The sequence below is a fragment of the Aspergillus fijiensis genome (genome assembly GCF_003184825.1).
Source record: "Aspergillus fijiensis CBS 313.89 unplaced genomic scaffold BO72scaffold_6, whole genome shotgun sequence".
Taxonomy (NCBI): domain Eukaryota; kingdom Fungi; phylum Ascomycota; class Eurotiomycetes; order Eurotiales; family Aspergillaceae; genus Aspergillus; species Aspergillus fijiensis.
This window is the reverse complement of record NW_024468982.1, coordinates 683,500-703,492: the sequence shown is the minus strand read 5'-3', so window position 1 is coordinate 703,492 and position 19,993 is coordinate 683,500. Positions and strand designations below refer to the sequence as shown.

The 19,993-nt window shown below is 53.9% G+C and overlaps 10 protein-coding genes across 10 annotated transcripts; 4 read left to right on the top strand and 6 right to left on the bottom strand.

Annotated features, from left to right (window-relative positions):
- Positions 1-858: 858 nt before the first annotated feature.
- On the top strand, positions 859-1,962 carry BO72DRAFT_444784 (class I SAM-dependent methyltransferase). The gene has a single exon (XM_040943898.1). It carries the CDS (start codon positions 943-945, stop codon positions 1,747-1,749), a length of 807 nt encoding a protein of 268 aa, XP_040805291.1. The 5' UTR covers positions 859-942; the 3' UTR covers positions 1,750-1,962.
- A 440-nt stretch (positions 1,963-2,402) lies between these two features.
- Positions 2,403-3,431, bottom strand: BO72DRAFT_492699 (uncharacterized protein; the record flags this gene model as incomplete). The annotated part of the gene is made up of 1 exon (XM_040948314.1): positions 2,403-3,431. One exon carries the CDS (start codon positions 3,429-3,431, stop codon positions 2,403-2,405), a length of 1,029 nt encoding a protein of 342 aa, XP_040805290.1.
- Positions 3,432-3,918: 487 nt separating this feature from the next.
- On the bottom strand, positions 3,919-4,651 carry BO72DRAFT_465667 (aromatic compound dioxygenase; the record flags this gene model as incomplete). The annotated part of the gene is made up of 3 exons (XM_040946724.1): positions 3,919-3,943; positions 3,992-4,322; positions 4,408-4,651. The coding sequence occupies 3 exons, from the start codon at positions 4,649-4,651 to the stop codon at positions 3,919-3,921; spliced, it is 600 nt and encodes a 199-aa protein (XP_040805289.1).
- Positions 4,652-4,783: 132 nt separating this feature from the next.
- On the bottom strand, positions 4,784-5,188 carry BO72DRAFT_492697 (uncharacterized protein; the record flags this gene model as incomplete). The annotated part of the gene is made up of 1 exon (XM_040948313.1): positions 4,784-5,188. The coding sequence occupies one exon, from the start codon at positions 5,186-5,188 to the stop codon at positions 4,784-4,786; it is 405 nt and encodes a 134-aa protein (XP_040805288.1).
- Positions 5,189-6,600: 1,412 nt separating this feature from the next.
- Positions 6,601-7,520, bottom strand: BO72DRAFT_421669 (uncharacterized protein). Its single transcript, XM_040942773.1, has 3 exons — positions 7,133-7,520; positions 6,964-7,056; positions 6,601-6,905 (listed from the first exon to the last, which is right to left on the bottom strand). Exons 1-3 carry the CDS (start codon positions 7,166-7,168, stop codon positions 6,729-6,731), a joined length of 306 nt encoding a protein of 101 aa, XP_040805287.1. The 5' UTR covers positions 7,169-7,520; the 3' UTR covers positions 6,601-6,728.
- Positions 7,521-9,493: 1,973 nt separating this feature from the next.
- Positions 9,494-11,300, top strand: BO72DRAFT_524706 (AMP-binding enzyme; the record flags this gene model as incomplete). The annotated part of the gene is made up of 4 exons (XM_040949899.1): positions 9,494-9,630; positions 9,678-9,813; positions 9,871-10,272; positions 10,347-11,300. 4 exons carry the CDS (start codon positions 9,494-9,496, stop codon positions 11,286-11,288), a joined length of 1,617 nt encoding a protein of 538 aa, XP_040805286.1. The 3' UTR covers positions 11,289-11,300.
- Positions 11,301-12,464: 1,164 nt separating this feature from the next.
- Positions 12,465-14,138, top strand: BO72DRAFT_444781 (uncharacterized protein). The gene is made up of 2 exons (XM_040943897.1): positions 12,465-13,104; positions 13,198-14,138. Exons 1-2 carry the CDS (start codon positions 12,624-12,626, stop codon positions 14,022-14,024), a joined length of 1,308 nt encoding a protein of 435 aa, XP_040805285.1. The 5' UTR covers positions 12,465-12,623; the 3' UTR covers positions 14,025-14,138.
- A 320-nt stretch (positions 14,139-14,458) lies between these two features.
- On the bottom strand, positions 14,459-15,545 carry BO72DRAFT_518769 (3CxxC-type zinc finger protein). Its single transcript, XM_040949668.1, has one exon. It carries the CDS (start codon positions 15,255-15,257, stop codon positions 14,631-14,633), a length of 627 nt encoding a protein of 208 aa, XP_040805284.1. The 5' UTR covers positions 15,258-15,545; the 3' UTR covers positions 14,459-14,630.
- Positions 15,546-16,175: 630 nt separating this feature from the next.
- BO72DRAFT_421663 (GFA family protein) lies at positions 16,176-17,327 on the bottom strand. The gene is made up of 2 exons (XM_040942772.1): positions 16,713-17,327; positions 16,176-16,630 (listed from the first exon to the last, which is right to left on the bottom strand). Exons 1-2 carry the CDS (start codon positions 17,034-17,036, stop codon positions 16,544-16,546), a joined length of 411 nt encoding a protein of 136 aa, XP_040805283.1. The 5' UTR covers positions 17,037-17,327; the 3' UTR covers positions 16,176-16,543.
- Positions 17,328-17,414: 87 nt separating this feature from the next.
- Positions 17,415-19,390, top strand: BO72DRAFT_524703 (uncharacterized protein). Its single transcript, XM_040949898.1, has 2 exons — positions 17,415-18,317; positions 18,404-19,390. Exons 1-2 carry the CDS (start codon positions 17,616-17,618, stop codon positions 19,277-19,279), a joined length of 1,578 nt encoding a protein of 525 aa, XP_040805282.1. The 5' UTR covers positions 17,415-17,615; the 3' UTR covers positions 19,280-19,390.
- Positions 19,391-19,993: the final 603 nt, after the last annotated feature.

Here is a 19,993-nt window from a genome sequence, read left to right as displayed (position 1 = left end):
CGAACAAGAACAATGGAATCTATTCCATTGGTGGCGCCCATGTAGTAAGCTTTGGCTCTTGCTTGGATGGATTTCTTGTTGCATTTCTCGATTTTGCTATCAACGTCCTAGTGTCTGGAGCGAGTAAAGATATCCGATCGGTTGCAGCTGACACTGACCTCTCCGTAAGATCGAGTATTTCTCATACGCAATCATGTTAGGGAACCCATAGCACCGCTTACGCCTGGGATGTACTCGGGCGGACACATCGTCCTTCACTGCGAATACACGCCGCAGTCTCCGAGGCTCGAAGCTGTCCGTGGCCGGATTATTCTCATTCAAGCGCCGAGACGCTACAAGAACAGAATGAAGCTCACACAGTAGGTATTTTGCATCTTCTAGGTCGAGGGTAGGCTCTGGTGTTCAATATTAAGGGTACCGTGCAAGGAACGTATTCAGATCATGGAAGGTCGCGTTTGTGCGGGGTCTGATGAGTGCGCAGTGCGCCACTATCCGATCCCTCATCTGCGATTTCCCACAGATCCCATTGTGCGAAGCATGCATATATATACCAGTTAGCGTATTTTTGGCACAAACATGACTCATTCTGGAGGAGGTTTGCATTTCGAACGGCTGCTGTTTTGGGTGTTCTGAAGGCTACGGAAGACCACTGCGGGGGCGGTCGGTGACCGACTGGCATAAGTCACGTAAGCTTGCATAGACCGAGCAATCGGCATGCATTACATGCACTTCCACTACCCAGTGTATTTTAGCACAGGCCGGCCGACGCCGATATCGGCCCTCGATCTACAGCAACAGAAGCACTATATAAACCCACCCTCCATACGCCCATCACACCCACAACCACAACCACGACCATTTCTTTTCTCTCCCACCCCACTCACTCATACCGATACTCATTTGCACATCAACCACACAAAGCAAACCCCCCCCACCACAAACATGACCGAAAAAGCAACCTACACGCACGGCCACCACGCCAGCGTGCTCCGCAGCCACGGCCAACGCACCGCCCAAAACTCCGCGCAGTTCCTGCTCCCCCACCTGCAGCCGCACCACAAGATCCTAGACATCGGCTGCGGACCCGGCACCATCACCGTCGACCTGGCCACGCACGTCCCCGAGGGCCACGTGACGGGCCTCGACATGGTGGACACCATCCTCCCGGACGCCCGCGCGCTGGCCGCATCCCGCAACCTCCCCAACATCGACTTCGTAACGGGGGACGCCAACGCCCTCACCTACGACGACAACACCTTCGACGTCGTCTTCTGCCACCAGGTCCTGCAGCACGTCGCCGACCCGGTCGCCGTGCTGGCCGAGATGCGCCGCGTGTGTAAACCGGGAGGCATCGTCGCCGCCCGCGAGGCCGATTACTCCGCCTTCATGTGGCACCCCGAGCTGCCGGGGCTGCGGCGGTGGCAGAGCCTGTATGACGCTGTGGCGCGGAAGAATGGGGGCGAGCCGAATGCGGGGCGGTTTTTGCATGTTTGGGCTAAGAGGGCGGGCTTCTTGGGGGTGGAGTGTAAGGTCAGTGCGTGGTGCTTTGCGACACCCGAGGAGGTGAGCTGGTGGAGTGGGACGTGGCAGGAGCGGGCGGTCAAGTCGGCGTTTGCGAAGGGGGCGCTGGAGAATGGGTTGGCGTCGGCGGAGGAGCTGACGGAGATTTCCGGGGTGTGGAGGGAGTGGGGTGAGGATCGGGATGCGTGGATTGCCATTCCCAGTGCGGAGGTGGTTTGTCGGAAGTAACTGGGTCCTCGTTGAGTAATCTGATCTTGGGTTGGTAATGCATGGCTGTGGATTCTGGGGGGGGGGCGGTGGATGTACATAGACAGAGATGAATACTTGTTGGCTAGGGCAAAGACCTTGCACTGGGGCCCGAGAGAGCAATCACTTTCGTGAAGGGTTGGGCACTTCACCCAATCTCAAAGAATTCGAGACTCGAATTATCGAGAACTTATGATTTTCGGCACTAAATGATCATAGCTGAGTGCATCTTGTCTGACGCTCTTAGTAATATTTCCTGGGGCAGAGGTTTAGGAGAAGCAGGGTGCCTCTACTGGTGCTTGGAGAGATGATAGACATTTTGCTAGCAGACTTGGACTTATCTCAAATTAAAATGAGTGATCCATTGTAGAAAAAGCTAGGGAGAAGAATTAGATATCGATGAGAGCCCATGCGACGGTTGTTGCCTGGGATAATGGTTAGGCTCTAGAGCGAACCGATGATACATGGACTCGTGTCATCACCGGGCAGTGGACATTGACCAACATATACCAATCAATTTTACGTGTTACTTTGCGCCCCTGATACGTTACATAATCATAAATTCATTGTGCCATCACGGATTAAATCGAATCTCTACAATGGCTCTAGCAATCTGCCCACCTGCGTGACGACTTTCAGCACACATCACAAGAACCACCCTTCTCAAACTGTTGAAAAAATGGGTCCTCCCTTTCCTGCGGACCCAGCCACTTGAGCATGTCAGGGGTGATGTGCGGAATATCCGCGCGGAAGGTCTCCGACAACCACCGATTCCAATCCCAAGTGACCCAGTCAAACCATGTATCCTGCGCGTTGTCCACCTGCCACCAGCGCAGGATGGGACTGATATAGGTGCCCGGGAGGAGATCGGCTTTGGCGCAGTGGGGCGATTTGACATCCAACCACGAGCGGCCGATCCGCGCGAGCCCGAAGTCGATGACCGTGACGCGCAGCGGGCCGCCGCCCGCCTTGCCGGCCTTCTTCTCCGCGCGCGGATCCGGCCTGGTGAGGATGACATTCCGCGGGTACACATCCCGGTGCTGGAGGTCACACGCGTAGAACGCCGACTCGATCTTGACGATCCGCCGCATGATCGCCTGGCGGTCGGCTAGCGAGAACGACTCCGGCCGCAGCTGCCTCATGTCCGTGCCCTCGACCAGCTCCGTGAGGATGAGGCGCACCTCACACGACTGCTTGCTGGCTGGGTCCGGGGTGTGCGTGGACCACGACCCGTAGTACTCGGGGATGTACCGGTGTTGCTGGTGGTGCAGCAGGTGGCGGTACGCCGCGGACTCGCGCACGTACTGCTCGTCCATAAACCGCACCGCCTGCACCCGCGTCCTCGAGGCCGAGCCCAGGTACCGCGCGTCGTACAGCTTGGCCACCATCTTGGGCCCCAGCTCGTCCGGGTCCCGGTGCAGCGACCCGGCGTGTTTGGGAGGACGCCCGCTCAGCACCTCCTGCACCACAGCCACCTGTGCCGAGTACCCGGATCCCACGCGCAGGCCCTTGCACACCCGCAGGCGCAGCTCCTTCTCGCCGAAGCGGCCGGGCAGCGGGTCCTTGGACTCGTTGAACTCGAAGTCTGCCGGGGTCTGGCTGGGTGGGTGGTGCTCGCGGACCACGAACTCGAAGCCTAGTTGGTAGGGGGTTTGGGGGGGCATCATGGCAGGGTGGCAGTTTCGCAGAGAGATCCTTCTCGGGGGACTGGAGCTCAGGGCTTGGCTCTGTGGGCAAAGGGTGGTTTTATATCCTGCTTGGCGTGGCATCCACGTAGAACTCTGTGCTCGTGGATAATGACATTGCCGCAATACGAGATCCAGCAGGGTCAAAGGTACTTCCTTGTGTGGGCGCTTTATTAAAGCGACACAGAAGAGGTTGCTACATTGTAGTCGTCGGGAGATCGCCGAATACCCCTGAGCTTCCCAAAGAAGCGACATCTTTTGTTCCAGATGGATCACATGACCGACACCGTGCTCTAGACGACAAAAGGCAGGGTACCGCCGTGAAGGGTAATCTCTTGCATATGATCTTACTCTATCGTACTGAGCACGGTGTGTAACCGGTCGCCTCGAATCTTCCGGCTACCTATCTTCAAATTCTACGAAGTAAAACAATACATCGATCCACTTTTCTCTTCACCGAGCAACTCTAACTCGGCCCCCAACCCTCTCTCCTGAACTTCCAGCCTCACAATCCATAATCCACATCCCCTTTGCTAAACCGCTCAATTGCTGAAGTATCCACTCCGATGGTGATATACCCGATCATCCCATTCCTCACGTCCTTGCCGTCAGCCGGCACCACCGAGACCACCGGGTTGTACCCGCCCTCGGTATCCTGCGAGAAGATAGAGTCCTCCTCATTGGTAGTGCGGTTGATCTGGGTGTGCGAGCCATACGGCTCGAGCGCCATGATCTCGCGCTCCAGCTCCTCAGCAAAGTAGATCTGGCCCGTGCTCACCGTGTGGCTGGAGGTGATGGTCCCGTTCTCGCGCAACGTCCAGTCCGTGTGCACCTGGACATGGATGTGGATTGCTCGTTGAACGTAGAAGCCTGCCCAAAAGCCAAACCATTAGCTCTAACCCCGTGCACTATCAAAGGCTGACGTCAACCAGAGGAGGGTATGTTGCTCGCTCACCGGGAAAAATCGTCTTCATCTCCATGACCCCCCGCTCATCGGTCGGCCACATCCCGCGCAACCACGTGGTGTCATCAGTATGCAGGTCGGTCGTCCCCAGGTTATAGTATGTGACGTTGAGCTCACTCAACAACTCCTCAAAGGGAGTGTTCGGCGACAGACCCGTGAAACTCGAGTACGAGCCCGTCGCGTTGCAGTGCCAGAAGTCCACGAGCGCGTTGGGCAGCGGCGCGCACGTGGCCATGTCCAGCACGCCGACGTCCAGCCACAGCGGCACGCCGACCTGGTCCTCTGTCATGTCCTGGCGGAGGGTCTGCGAGCGCGGCCAGACGTAGGGACCCCGGGTCACCTCCGGGGTCAGCACGCAGGTCTCGTTCTAGATGGTTTCATAGAAGGGAGCTTCGGTGTGGATCTCGTAGGTTGCGTTGTGATTGTGCCCGTCGGCCCAGTGTTTGGTGAGGGTGTCGCGCGCGGCCATGCGTTGCTTGTTGAAGGTGGCGGCGTGGCCGGGGCACCGCTTGAGGAGCTCGGTCCGGCGGTGGAGGGCTGCGGCCGGGAGTGGTTCGTGCGGACCGGGGTGAGTCGTGGCTGTTAGGGCTGCGGTCCCGAAGAGGATGAAGACGGAGTAGAGATGCATTCTGGAGGAAGCCTTGTGCAGGGTTCTGGGAGGCAGAGTCCTGGGAGTGGGATGGATTGTCGTGATGGGAAGGCTTTGGCAGCCGGCGAACACGATGGATTTATACCTGCTCACCAGGGGGAAAATGCCGGAAGAGATTTTCATTCACTTATCAAAGACGATTTAATTGGGAAGGTACGCTGCGCAGATCGTGGGTGAAGCGATTAGCAAGGTCTTAATCGGCATCTACGCTAAACCGACCGACCTCCGATGCCACCGTGTAGACCAGGGCATATTGTGGGTCTAGTGAGGAATCTTGTTGCCTTAACGGGGTTGTAATTCTCCTTCATGGAGGTAAGAACTGCCAATCGTGGGACATGCTTATCTATCTCTGCGCGCTTCTAGGAATGACCATTGCATGTCTTGGCTCGCCTACCCTGGCTCCTGGGAGGTGCACCTCGTCATCTACACACAATCCTGGCCACGCGTTATCGAGCGAAAGCACCATGACCAAGCTCTCGGCATAATGTTGCCTTCTGGCGTGTAGATAATCGCGATCTGGGTACTATAACAATTCTATTTCTTGATTTATCTTTCTCTCACTCTTTGCAGTTCTAGAAACCCGCAATCTTAAGAACATTCCGATGGCCATTAGTGCTACGGTTGGGGTCTGATTTACGCAAAGCAATACCCTAACGGAACTCAGAAATGGTCTCGAGGGCACCGAGTGCACCCTCCTATTCAAAAATCAACAATCCATAATGGCGCAAAAGGCCCACCTTTCGACTAGAGCATCTTCAATGCCCAAAGTCACTCTCCCAGGCACCTGATTTCTGTGTCTGGTTTCTCCACAGTTGGAACAGGCTCGACTGCGCCAAGCCTCAATTTCCGCTGAGTCATTGGCCTTGCCATTCCGGGCTGCCCGTGCCGGGGGATAGCATAGCATCGTTCAATTATTTTCAGGCTAATATCAACGGCTCTTGCAAGACCTTACTACCAGACGGGACTTTGGGATCTGACTCGTAAGCATCATGTTTACTGCGGAAACCCAAGTACGGAATTCCGGCGGACACTCAAAACCTGGACACTTTCAGGTGTGATGTGTGCGTTCGACACGGTTCTTGACACGATAGACGACACATACCAAGTGTAGTGAGGTACTGCCTGCACATAAATATCGGGAGACAGCGGTATAGCTACTATTTTAAGCAAGGAGGACAGATTATATCACGATGTCCGGTACAGTTGGTCCCCAGACTTGGACGGTGATACATAAATTCCGTTGCCTCCACTTCAGTGTAGACCTTTCCATGATAAGAGTGTCCATCCTCTGCTGCAAGCCGTACTTGTCAGAGCTATCTCCATTGATGCAAATCTGAGTGTGGCTATTGCATCGACACGAACGTCTTCGACCTATGACATCTGTGACACGTATGCCTGAGATCCACAGCCTCCCTGCTCCCTACCCTGCACCTGGAGCACTCAATCAGCCCTAGCTTCCACACCAATTTTAACAAATTGCTTGACCGTCCATAGTCTGATTCATCAACCCCCCCCCCCCCCCCAAGCCTATTCTCATTTACATTAACTCCCCCAGACCTCCACAAAACCTGTATCCCTAATCGTGGATTGTCGAATTAACAAAATCAAAGTCATTTCCTCGTTCTAAAGGACGACTAGACATCTCATACCCCAGCGAGCGATTCTACCCTTGCTCGTGATTGGCACCATCGCCCACATTACTACCCTCAGGGACAGGTGTATACGGTTTGGATGTGTCCTGGCGCAATGAGAGGGGGCCCCCGGCTTGGTCGGCGCCCTGGTCCGGTTCTTTTTGACCGGAGTTCAAGGCCCATTCGGGGGTGTCAAAATATTTCCGTTGCTGATGTCTGCTGTCAGCGAGTGCTTCTATTCTCCGTAGAAACGGAGCAGGGGCTGACCATTTTAAACTTGCGAGCATTCATCATACCCTGGCTGTATCGCGGTTCGGTGGCGTAGTTGGCTAGGATCACATGTTCGTGTTCGGAGAGAGGCTAGACGGGAGGATGAATGAGTGAGTCTGGATCCGGTTCACAGAACAAAAGAGGGTTGCGGGTGGGGAGAACACACTTCGTCGCGAGTAAAAATATTGTCTTGATCGTCCATGACGGTGTCTTCGGTTCAGCCTTCAGTGGTATGGATTGACTGTGTCCTGGGATGAGTGTTTCAAAGGCGGAGGCTCGAGAGGCTATCGATAGATTCTATTGGTGCTCCAGAGCAGGTACTGTTTTCAATGGCTGATGGGAAAATAGCTGTAGTTATAAGGTTATTTCAATAAGAAGAAGATTAGAACTCATCGAGGTATTCGAGGTCCCAGCTGATTAATATATACAGCAAGATTTGTCGAGTGGGGCAATACACCTCTTCTTTCGGAACAGGGAACCCCAATCGTGACGTTCGATACTGCTGCTCAAATCTATCACCCAGCGTATATCGCGCATTACGCCACAAACTTGATTAGCCACGCCTATAGAGTAACTCTCGTCCCTGTAAGAGATCTATCCGCCCGAGCGATTTCATGAGTGGCTGGCATAGTCTTGCCCGAGGACGTTACATCAGGTCCCGGTGGAAGAAGCTCAATTAGATGCGGCGCGGACTGTATCATGTCCGGCGGGGCATAGAAGGGCTGGAGAGCAAAAATGGGTCATGATGACCGCACATGCGCAGATTTGTTGCCACCATTCTTGGCTTGTCGAGAAGCAACGCAATTGATTATCTTACTCATATGTCGTCGCGGTTCTCCCGGGACACCCTTTCTTCTTCCTTTTCTTATTTCGATCTATCCTTCCGTGACGACCTTTTTTTGGTAAAGAACTTGTTTAACCCGATACTGTGTCATTAATTCACCCCTCGTGACCCTTTCTTGATCGAGGTAACCCAGTGGGCGGCATGATCTCGGGTAGATATTAAGATAGTGGTCGCAGTGGGGCTGGATCTTGGCGCAGATCCGGCATGCTCCGCCCACCCTCCGCGTACCGACCGGGCAACCACCCAGTTTTCTCGTATTCCGAAGCCAGAATCCCTTCGCACACACCCTAAGGGCTTTGCAGTAGAGCTCGTAAGAGATAAGGCTGCCTCCGGCGCGGCTCATGTTGTCACGCCAGTTTGGGCGCGAGAGGTCGATCCAGGCGGAATGGGGCTGTGCGTTGGAGGTGTGTCGAGATCGGCGCGGGGTAGTCGAGCCCAGAGTCTTTTGATCTTGAGTTGGCGTCCAGCAGGAAGCCCTTGGAGTAGCTTATGCACCGATTCAAACAGTCAGTAACACATGTTGTTATCTTGGGTGTTTGGTTCGAGGATCTAGTTTCTCTGTGTGCTCTCCCACTTCCACCCTTACAATAGAGGTGCCATCTTATGACAGTAGGGTAGTGGTGGTTGATACCTTTCTGGTCCTGGTGTGGTATATCTATCGACCACAGTTGCAGCCAACAAGTTGTATTCAATAACAATCCTTGATGTCGTGTATTATTTGCTTAGTCCCATCTCCAGACAATTTTAGGTCTGAGGAAAGGTCAAATGGTTGGTTGGTATCAATGTTGGAAGGCATTGTTCCGTGTTGGTTTTCAATTTAGTGCATGAGACTGTGATGGCTGAGCTGGTTGAAGCGCGATTTTCTTTGTTCGAATGTGACCGATAGCTCATAGCTGGCGGGAGTACAGTTGTGGCATAGATGTAAGCACTAACATTGGTGAATACAAGCTCCAAGAAGCGGCGTTAGGGCTATTCTCCCCGGTCGGGTCATCAACAAGATATCTTCTGGAATGCCAGCCTATAGCAAGCATGACTTCCCCAATATAACTCAATAAGTAAGCTCTCGTGCTACGAGAACACATTGTAACAGTCCCATGATCACGCATTGCGGGAAAACAGACTCTCTCGATAGACTTTCTTGCCAGCCAGCCTAAGGGGTCGATCAAGGCTGGGCCCAACTTTACCCTAGGATCCTCGAACAATTTACCTACATTTTGACTAGCGCTTACAGCTGCTTAGGGCGTTGAGACGAATATAGCTTCGAGAAGATTAACAGCAACCTCGCGTAGCTGGTCACTCTTCTCATCCTTGCGGGCCCTATTGAGCTCTCACTCGCCAACGCGACCGGCCGATCTTCGGAGGAGTCAGCCCTAGTTCATTAGCCACACCGGATAGCGCATCAAGTGCTTGACTTCCCTTATTCTATCCCCATCCTATTACACTATTCTCCATCTGGTAGACGAATTCACTAATTATATCGCTTCTGGCAGATCGAAGATTCAGCTCCTGTTCTCCACCTCAACAGACACGGGCATGCTTACTAGGGACGAAGTCGTCGGCAGCACCGGTTGCCGTTATTTAAAGATCGCCGTGGTTCGGCCGTATCTGACTGCCTCCAATATAACTTATAAAAGCCAGTTCACTAGCCATTTTCTTCCTCCTTTTCCTGGACATTTTATCACCATGACTATCACGCAAAGTATCTTCCCTCTCCCTGGAGTGCAGCACGGCAAGCGGATCATCGCTTCTGTGATTGAGGCGAGAGCGAAAAAGGACGATGACGCTCCCTGGGTGTCCCTCCCCGTTGATGAGGAGAACATGTCACTGGGCTTCAAAGACATTTCTTTTCGAACTTTCAATAATGCAGCCAAAACCACGCCGCTCACTGGCTCCGACAAAACCTCCCCGAGACCTCGGAGCCATGCCAGAAATTCACCTATGCTGGATTGAAAGACCTCCGCTATCCGATCCTGGCAGTCGCCGCCGCGAAACTGCAAAAGGTGGTACGTGTCGAGTCATACATCTATAGGTAAATAATCTCCCCGCTGATATAACACTAGCTTTTCCTCCCCTCCCTGCTGGTGACGGCGGAAGCACAACGCCGCATTCCGGAGTCACAAAAGTGCACCGTGTACCTGCGTCCATCGACCATGAAAGCTCAAGTAGATGCAATTCTGCATGATGCACCTCACATCCAGACAATCAACATCCCAGACCTTGAACAGTTCCTCCATGAGACCGAAGTCGAGTCTGTCACATACAGTAAAACATGGGACGAGGGCAAAAACGACCCGTGGCTGCTGTTCCACACCTCGGGGACGACCGGAAACCCCAAGCCGGTGACCTGGACGCACCGGATGATGGCCTTGATTGACATGATGGCAGCTGCCCCGAACATCAAGGACAGCATGGTCCACCGCGCCGCCAACCACCGACTCTTTACCCCGATCCCCTCACTCCACGTATGGCCCACCATTTACCCCACCATTCACCCCTACAACAAAACCACCATTTAACCCCGCTAACAACCCCAAAGCTAACAGGAATGATGCTCATTCTCGCCACAACATCCTACGTAAACATGACCGCTGTCCTCGGCCCTTCCACAGCCCTCACCCCCGCCACCGTCATCTCCGTCTTCCAAAACACCCACATAGACGGCACCCTCCTCCCACCAGCCCTAATCGACGGTCTCTGCCTATCAGAAGCCGGACTAGCCGCCCTCCGCAGTCTCAGCTTCCTGATGTACACCGGGGCCCCGCTGGCCGCCATATCCGCCGCGCTGCTGACCCCCTACATCCCGGTGGTGATCAACGGAGTGGGCACTACCGAAGCAGGGGAATACTTTGCGACGCACCACGAGCACCGCGACGCCGACGCGTACCTGTGGCTATCGTTTGCGCGGCAGAAGGGCGTAACGTTTGAGCCCCGCACCGCCGACGGGCTGCACGAGCTGGTGTTCGTCCGCGATGATCCCGCAACAATCGCCAAGGATAGGGATATAGATACAGACGACGAACCCGTCATCTTCCAGACTTACCCGCATCTCACGCGGTTCGAGACCCACGACCTCTGGCGCCCGCACCCCGTCAGCAGGGACCTGTGGCAGATCGTCGGCCGCACGGACGACTACGTGCCCCTCTCGCATAGTGATGGGCTGCATGCCTCGTCGCTGGAGCCGGAGATCACGGCCCATCCTGCTGTCAAGGCGGCGTTGATTGGGGGCCATGGGCGGGCCAAGCCGGTGCTGCTGGTGCAGTTGGTGGAGGGGATGGCGGCATCGGAGTTTGAGGTCGAGAGTCTCAGGCCCTATGTGGAGAAGGTGAACGCGCGGGTTCATGAGTGTGTGCGGTTGGAGATGGGGCGGGTGATTGTGGCCAGCGAGGAGAAGCCGTTTCTGTACACGGCAAAGCAGAGTGTCGCGCGGATGCAGAGCTTGGGGCTGTATGAGGCGGAGATTGAGGCTTCGGAGGGGTAGGGTTGTTCTGATGCTTTTTCGGGGGGGGGTATGGGTGTGTGGGGAGTGTGCTGGATATGTTGACATTATGGAAGGTGGTAAGGACTATAGTTCATGTCTTTCTGGTAGCATCAGCAGACTTTACATTTAATCAATGGAATATTCATATCTATCTCTAGGCCGTTTCATTATGTGCGCTCCACGGATTGTTATGGCTGGGCAGCAACGGGTTCGCGGCTCGGGAACATTCGGTGCTTCTGGTGAGCTTTCAGCCCACACGGCAGTGGTTATTTCGGCTGGATCAATAGGCTCATTGAAATAACAGGTGCAGCTCGTACCCCTGCAAGCAAGGCTGCGACGGCCGATTGGGGACAGGTTTGCACTGCCTTCTAGTCAGTGGGTAGTGAGTGGACGTTGTGGTTTTATGCAAGATCGCTGCGCCGTTTTGTGCGGGCAGCCGGTGGGGTGTGGCGCATATGGCGCATGCAGTTCTGAAGGTACAGAAAGGAGATCCCTGACGTGATGGGTACATCCGCGAGCAGAAGTGGTAGATAAAGATGAATCCCACACTGATGTCAAAGAAAGGCGACATCAAGCAAGAAAGTAAATGCCAGGGTTAGTATGAGCATTGTATCTGTAGGCTACCGCAAGACAAAAACAGTAGCGGGACTGCTCTTATCGTTTCGAATGCGGGATGAACATGTAAGGATGCGAGTCCAGTAGTGAGTAAAGTAGCTTGACACACCGCAACAGCTGGCAAGGCAATTCTATCAATGGCTTCCATTTTCTATTATGATTAAGATCGATGACAGCATAGCAGAGTGAATACAGCCACCACAGCTGAACCCCCCCTCCCCCCCTTGTGGCTGTGCACACGCTTCCCAGCCGGTTTGCCGCCGGCGCTACGGCACAGTACACTTGCATCTGCGGTCCGCTGCGACTCCCGACATGAGAACAGGGACTTCTCATCCAATCGATGTCCACTACTTCCTCGCAGGTGGGCCGATGCAATGACTAAGGCGGGTACTAATGGCTCCAAAGCTGCCAACAATTAGAAGTAGCGTGCTCACTCCGGTTGTAGCGGGCCAGCCTTGTACGGTTTACAGCCACAGGTAGACGCTTGGTTCAGTTAGCCTGAGCACCACTAATCGTACTCTTCTCATGAAAAAGTGAACAATAGACTTATGGGGCAGGGGTATATAATAAAGAGCAATATCCACAACAAATATTTGTCCTTTGCGCTTTCATCACTACCACCTGTAGTACCACTACCGCCCATTCATCACACAACCATTCAAGAACCCTTTCGATCCCCAACCTCAGAAGCAAAATCAGTGAAAGAAGAATTACCAAAGCATGGAGACAGTCCCTAGCGCAGAACAACGCCAGATCTTCCTCGCGTGTCGTGCAATCTTCAGCGGCACGAACGCCAACATCCGAAAGACAAAGACCATCCGCGCCCACCTGGAAAACCACCACGACTCACTGCAAGCGCTGATTCCCAGCTACAACATCTGGCGTACCCTGCCTGTGGTCAAGTATTTCTTGGAAAAGGGCCTGTTCCAGTCAAACAGCAAAGCTCAGGTGGAGTTTCCTGGTTTCCTGGAGCCGTGTTCCGTCCGGCAAACGCAGCATGCTGCGCTTGAACAAGAGGCATCGCGTTCCGCTGCACAGGTTCTCCAGGAGGTGACGGAGACGTACGAGGCACAGCAGTGTCAAGAGGAGGAAGAGAACAAGAAAGGAAACGGTGGTCCCGTACCAGAGCCTGCCATGGCCTCGATACCGATCGCTGTCGATTCCGGTGCAGTCGCAGAGCACGGGTGGGCAAATGCATCAGGTACAGCACCATATCAGCCATCTTGAGCTTGCTCTACCCAGATCTACTCAGCTCGTCGCTGTTCTTTCACTGACCACAATCCAACACCCACAGATCAGACCCTGTCCGCCGAGCGACCGCCCGCCCCGCTCTTCCCGCTATATCTGCCCTACCACACCCAGCATCACATCCTAACCACCGTCCAAAAGGTCCTGGAGGAGTGCATCTTCGACTTCTGCCAGAAGTGGCTGCCAGACGAGCTCGCCCGCCGGGGCTGGGACTGCGCGGCGGCAGTCGAACTGAGCAAGTGGACGCGGCTCCTGGGCCCATGGGCGTCGCAGCTGCCCGATGGCACGCTCCGTCCGTCGGACCTCGCGCTGGAGACGATGCTCGCGACGGTCGTGAAGATTCGGCACACTGCGGTGCATCGCCTCCCCACGACGGCGCAGGGGGTCTGCGACCTCGTAGCTGTCGCCGTGAAACTGGCCGCGACGCTGGGCGATGCGTTGCGCACGGCGCAGCTGGATGATTTGCATTGTGACTTGCAGGAGAAGGTCCAGATTCTGGAGTCGAACAAGAGTCTGCTGGAAGCGAATCTCGCCTGCCAGTTGGACAGCATACAGGCGGAGCGGGAGCAGCTGGATCGGCGGGAGCAGGCGCTCCGGGCGAAGACGATTCAGGATGACGGGGAGAACAAGCGTATGGTTGGACTGTTGGTGGAAAGGTCGCTCGATCAGATCTTCAATCTCTGCGCGGTCGGGCCTGAGGCTGAAACGGACTGTTCGTCGGGGTTTGCGGTTATTCTTCCCGAATGGACTCGAGGCCTGCTTCGAGGTAGAACCGTTGGTAGAAGCTCAGGGTTGGGGCTTCGAGTGTTTGGCGTGCTGTGTGGCCTTTTACTGCTGGCGTGGGTGGTATGGCATAGGGCTAGCATGGACTGAGACGTCCCCAGGGTTGGAAAGGGGGGAACGGCTTGGCTTTGACATGTCCACGATCGCATCTTATTCTTTTGGGTTATTTTTCAAGTCATGTGTCACTCAGGTGAAATTTCGGAGTAAGGTTTTCTGATTCTATGTGCAGCTTCGCATCAAAGCATGGAAGTGATTTTAGTTAGACGCTAGAATTCGCAGTAGGGCTGGTGAGACGTAATCAATCAAAGTGCGTACTTTACTGAATGATCAGAATTTCTCAAAGACACCGAAGAGTCGATGTCCTCGGTAGAAATATGGCTACTTGTAGTAAAAGCATAGCAGAGGTAGTAAAGAAAGAGGACAAAGAATAAGAGAATATCAGCCACACTGACCTTTCTGTTCTTGGAAGTTGAGAGTTTCTGATATCTGCTTTTTCGTGCCTTATTTGCGCCCTACGATAGCATGAAACAATCAGCAATTCCAAGCAGCTATTCAAGTTTGCAGATAATGCTCCACGAATCTGGATTGAGTTAAAGAATCTTCTTTATTGATGTTAAACTATGGCACTAGTGATGGATCGTCATAAAAAGGACCATCACCAGATCTCATCCCCTGAGGGAACACTTGACTCCCCAATCACAACGCCGCAATGGACTTACACAACTCCTCGACATCCCCATTCCCACCGCGGGAGCGCTCGCCCACAACGCGGTGATCTACCTTCCTGCTCTCGCCCAGCTCCTTCTCATGGGGGGCCTTGGCCGCGCGTCCATAAGCGGGCGGGGTCATCTGGATGCCATTCCATTTCTTGAGCCGGTAGGCGATGCGCTCGGCGTAGGAGGATGCGTTGACGACCGGGCGGATGAGGGCATTGCAGCCCCGACAGCGCTGGTGGTAGACCCGCGCGTTGTACTTGCCGTCGCGCCACATGCGGATCCTGATGGCGATGGCCTTGCTCGACCACCCGCCGCTCTGGCAGGTGGGGTTGTGGCAGACGAATCGGCCCATGATCGTCGTGTCGTAGTCCCGGGCCTTGCCGACGTCGATGTCATGCGGATGGAAGGTGAAGTGGCCCAGGCCCGCGTCCGCGAGGAGCGATTGCACCTGCTCGTGCAGGGCGCGGTACATCGACCACTGCTTGGGGGGGTGGCGCTGCTTGGTGGGTTGGGTCTCCCTGGGGGACTGGCCCTTCTTCGGGGACTGGCCCTGCTTCGGGGGCTGGGTCTCCTTGAGGGACTGGGGCTGGCTCTTCCTGGCAGGCATGATGTCTGTCTTGTGTCTCACGCCACTCGAGAAATGACGGGTCAGGAATGCGGTTGCGATAGGTCTTCGCAGGTGTGGTAGAGAAGGCTTGGAGGCAGTGAGAATGTGAATCACACGCTGCCTTTTCCTGGGATGGGAATCAAACCTCAAACACACACAAGATTCCTGGGACGGGGGTTGTGCTACAGAAGAATATCACAGATCTGACGGGCTTGTTGCTCTATTTATATCGTGTTGATGCCATTTTCCCTTCCAAGCAAAGACAAAGGCACTGTGATTTAGAAGGCGATTCGCGCGAGGCTCACAATGAGGCAGCAAGGCAACAAAGGTGCAATAGAGGAAAAGGTCCAATAGCCTTTGTATTCAAGAAGGAGTCGCGCATTCGTCGGTAGAGTAAGTGTCAGGTAAATTGAATGGCGTAGGATGATTGCCTTGTTCCTTTGAGTATGAAAGCCAACACCACCTGGTGCGAAGTGTCTACTTAGCCATTGTCTAGGTAGTGAAAGAACGGACTCGGTCAGTGTAAATCAGGCTGTGCCAACGTCTGCAACACCACACGGCTGTCACAGTACGTGGCACAGCTCTGGATGCTATACCAGTTGGGCCATACCTCTCAGTCTTATTTTGAGCCCGGGAATATCGATGCTAGGAATAAAGGCAGAGACGGCCTAATGGTAACTCTGTCAAGGTGGTGCCTTCTTCCCAGCAATACCCGTGCCCTATAAGTTATTATGCAAGAGTTTACGAGTGATCAAAATCTTACAGAGTATAGTTGGCTCACCCTCCCAAGATGACTGTAGATCTGACAGCTGGGAGATAATGGAACAACGTTCTTGCAATTATGACTGGTTGATTGATTATCTCTGGTTTCAAAGAAAAGATTGACATTACAGATAGATCTTTGTGGAAATCATAGACCTCCAATAAACATGACTTCGTATTTATCGCTCTAAGAGGTAGATCATATAGTTCCGATCACGGGTAGTGATATGTACAAGAATGAATCCTAGTCCCGCGTAAGCACCGTACAAGATCCTCGACATTCCGACTGACCATACTTTTCTTTCCACCGGAAATCGGGCCCCAGGGATAAGAAGAAAAGCGACCTGATGTTATCTCGATCAAACTCAGGACAAACAGCCCAAGGAAAGCGACTGTGAGGAGAAGAGATTTTATCTGATGCAGAAAGAAAGATACAGATAGTATACAAAATAACAAGGGAGAAAACCAGAGCAAGCAACGCCAGCCTTGCACGTCCCCATATCGGACCACATAGTCCTGTGAGTTTAGACCTTGTACTCCGGCTGGAATGACTTCCCATCGACCTTGTTGATCTTCAGGATCTCTGGGTCAAAGTCCTTGAGCAGGCGCACCTACACCGAGCTTCTGGTTAGTCCCACCCATCCAGCATGTATACAAGACCTTAGCATTCAGCACGTGCCCCTTGCCACTTACATTGACAGCCGTGATCGGTTCACCTACCATGGGAGGCGGCCAGATGAAGCAACTGCTGCCGCACGAGCTGCAGAACTGGTGGGTCGCCTTGCGGTCGCCAAAGCGGTAGACTTTGAGCACCTCGGCGCCCTGGTCGATGATCAAGTCCTTCTGGAAGGGGTAGACGAGCAGGTAGCCGTTCTTCGAGCAGATGGAGCAATTGCAGCTGGCAGTCGGGTACTCGGGCAGCGGCGGAGACAGGGTGAAGTGGAACTGCACCGCGCCGCAGTGGCAGTTCCCGGCGTGGGAGCTGGTTTTACCGGTCGGGGTGGGTGGAAAAGTCATGGTTAGAGATTTGGGAGATTCTAGTAGAAGGTAGGTAGGCACTCAACAAGTGGGGATGGTGTAGACAGTGAAATGAAGAAAACTTCAATGAGACAGTAAAAGTATGTTTGGAAAGGAGGTCAAGTAGCCTTACTAAAATGCGGGGTGACGCCAAGCCTACCTGCTTATTCTCGGAGATTTTCGGGGTGAGGCTGAGAAGTCGAAAGTCATCAAGCATGGAGCTACATTGCAGAAGATCTAATAGGGATATACATTATATTTAAGTTTTGCTTCATCTGCTGATAGCATGTGAGTTCACTCTCGATTGAAGGTATTTCTGGCTCTATGTATACCTACCCTTGATCCATGATGGACTTGGTGAATAAATTCCCTGTCTCTCAACTATTAACTGAGCGGAGATGTTTTTTCCTTGCGGATAGATCGAAAGATATGGATCTAACTGCTAGTTTGCAGATGTGCACCGTGAGTCACAAGTGGGCCCACCCGCAAAAATAGCGTGGCAAAGCTTACATCCCTGAAAGCTTTGCATCTTTCCTCTCCACATCACCACGCAATCCCCACCACCCGTCTTACTGCGAGATGGCTCACCAAGCCCACAGCATCAGCTGGAACATCCTCGCCCAGAACATCCACCACCGATCGGCCCCAGCCTCTCCGGACACCACCCACCTCGTCTCGGATCTGTACTTCCGGTTCCGGCCCGCCCAGGGCAAGGAAATCGGCTATTTTGCCGAGTCCTTTGCCCGCGCCATCGAGAAGCACACTCACACCGAGCGGCGGAAGTACCCAGCGCGATATGATCCTATCCATCGAGATGATTTGGTTTTGAATGATCGTGTCGCGGAGAAACTCCGGTCTTTAGCGTACAAGTGGTGCACAGCCTACAAGGACCACAAATGGCCTTACAGGACGGCTGTTAAGGCCGAAAGCCCTAAGCTGTGCCCGCATCGAGACTATAACAGTGGCAGCAACGCACGGCAGAGTAGCATCAGCAGCAGCAGCAGTAGTGTCAGCAGTAGTGAGGGCATTAGTGCCGAGAGGTTCATGGAACATTGTGGATGCCCGTTACCCTACAGCGAGCGGCTGGGATCGGCCTTTCTGCGCCGCTACCGACGCAACGACTGCTACAAATTCATGGACGTCAACGCCGAAGCGTTCTACAACATACAGGTAGTGAGCAGTCTCATGCTCCTCGGGGAGATGGACCCTGTGCTACGGCTGGCCGCCACCCCAGACAACGATCTGGCGGAGTGGATGGAGATGTACGAATGTAATTGCATGGTACGTACTGCCCACCATGATCCCTCCCCCCTACCTCGAAACCGCATACAGACAATGAGAACAAGCAAGTACTAATGCAACAACAGCCCCACGACCGCGGCTGGGACAAGCTCTTCACCGGTGCCCTGCAGATGTACCTGACCCTGAACATCCTCAACAGCATCCCCGAGCTCTGGGACCCGGCCTCGCGCCAGGCCGCCAATAAGAAGAAGTCCGACGGGTACCGCCACACCCGGATCTATCAGCGCACGCTGCGGCGCTGGACCTTCGAGGGCTCCTCCAACGACGTCGCCCAGTACCTCCACCGCCGGTTCTTCGGCCTCGACGGCCACTTCCACTGGCAGACCCGGGTCACCCGCTATCTTCGAGAGCCCGGGTTCTTGCCGCTGCTGGAGGCCACCAACGACGTCCGGGGCGCGAGGCTGGGGTGGTTGAATGATGCTGACTGCCCGAGCGAGACGGCTGTCTCCGGTCCTACTCTGGTTCTGACCAACCAGACCTTCCCCTACGGCCAGGTGCCGTTCGAGGTGTTCCTGAACTGCGGGGAGAAGGCGGCCTATCGACCGCAGTTGACGGACGTCGCGCGCGTCGAGGCCTATCTGCGAGTGCGCGGGAATCTCCCGCAGGAGTTGGTCGAGTATATCACGGCGATGGCGGAGTACGATGGTCAGCATGCGCGACGACTGCCGGTCCCGCACGATCCGCTGCACTGCGCGAACCGCGCGGAGTTACGCGACTACCTGACGCGATGCTGGCAGGTCATGGTGTGGTGCAATATGCTGGCGCAGGAGGTGGGGAGGAAGATTGATTGGGTTGCGCAGGTGGTCGAGACATTGGATAAGCTGGTGGCCAAGCCGCCCGGGAAGAAGCTGTACAAGCGCGAGCTGATGGGCGAGTATTGGGAGGTGACTATGGCGGGCGGGAGTGGAGAGCTGCCGCATCGATTTCGGACGTATGATTGAGAGAGAGGCTATTGCAGACAGAGTAGATAATGTATAAAGGATCTGGCTTTTTTCAATTCGGTTACTAGCTCAGTAGTCTGTTCTAAAGGAAATTTAACCACTAAAGAAAACAAGAGATTTGTTCATATTGTCCAGAATGCTACTTATCAATCCGTGATTTTTTATACTAGTATTTCAAATAGTTTTGCTTTATTGACCACTCAGATGAGTATGGCCGCTCAAACTACTATATTATTTGGAGGCAATCTTTGACCCTCTTTCAATTGGCCTGATAGCCAATCAGTATTCTTTCTTCCCTTTCACCTATCTAATGTGGGGTCAGATTCGACCTACAAACCTATCCTTGCCTACAATCGCTGCATGTGTTGTGGCAAGTTTGCCATGGTGGTGACCGCAACCGGCCTTTTACTCTGTTCCTTTTCTCGGCATATCGAAATTGCCCGACCAGCACGAGCCAGCCTCGCGGGGGCGCTAATCGATCCTGCCACTGCCAATTGCTGAAAGTTGTCGATCTTAGCTTGATTACCAGTCTCCAAGAGTTTCTAGCATTTCATCTCGGTTTGATAGAGGTTTCTGAAATGATCATTATTGGAAGCAACGTCGGCCACTCAGCTTCAGTCTGGGTCGGTTTGTTGACCTGTGAGTGCTGACTATCCATGTCGTCTGCCATAAATAGCTGTCAGTGTCATGTTTCCACGGGAATTCGTAGATTAT

What these genes read in the sequence shown, in the direction of transcription:
- BO72DRAFT_444784 (XM_040943898.1), top strand. Translation starts at nt 943, where the DNA reads ATGACCGAAAAAGCAACCTACACGCACGGCCACCACGCCAGCGTGCTC.
- BO72DRAFT_421669 (XM_040942773.1), bottom strand. Translation starts at nt 7,168, where the DNA reads ATGGACGATCAAGACAATATTTTTACTCGCGACGAA. An exon ending in ATATTTTTACTCGCGACGAA is followed by an intron (nt 7,057 to 7,132) that starts GTGTGTTCTCCC and finishes CCTCCCGTCTAG; the next exon opens with CCTCTCTCCGAACACGAACA. An exon ending in ATGCTCGCAAGTTTAAAATG is followed by an intron (nt 6,906 to 6,963) that starts GTCAGCCCCTGC and finishes AGCAGACATCAG; the next exon opens with CAACGGAAATATTTTGACAC.
- BO72DRAFT_444781 (XM_040943897.1), top strand. Translation starts at nt 12,624, where the DNA reads ATGGAGACAGTCCCTAGCGCAGAACAACGCCAGATCTTCCTCGCGTGT. An exon ending in CGGGTGGGCAAATGCATCAG is followed by an intron (nt 13,105 to 13,197) that starts GTACAGCACCAT and finishes CAACACCCACAG; the next exon opens with ATCAGACCCTGTCCGCCGAG.
- BO72DRAFT_518769 (XM_040949668.1), bottom strand. Translation starts at nt 15,257, where the DNA reads ATGCCTGCCAGGAAGAGCCAGCCCCAGTCCCTCAAGGAGACCCAGCCC.
- BO72DRAFT_421663 (XM_040942772.1), bottom strand. Translation starts at nt 17,036, where the DNA reads ATGACTTTTCCACCCACCCCGACCGGTAAAACCAGCTCCCACGCCGGG. An exon ending in AACCGATCACGGCTGTCAAT is followed by an intron (nt 16,631 to 16,712) that starts GTAAGTGGCAAG and finishes AGCTCGGTGTAG; the next exon opens with GTGCGCCTGCTCAAGGACTT.
- BO72DRAFT_524703 (XM_040949898.1), top strand. Translation starts at nt 17,616, where the DNA reads ATGGCTCACCAAGCCCACAGCATCAGCTGGAACATCCTCGCCCAGAAC. An exon ending in TGTACGAATGTAATTGCATG is followed by an intron (nt 18,318 to 18,403) that starts GTACGTACTGCC and finishes ATGCAACAACAG; the next exon opens with CCCCACGACCGCGGCTGGGA.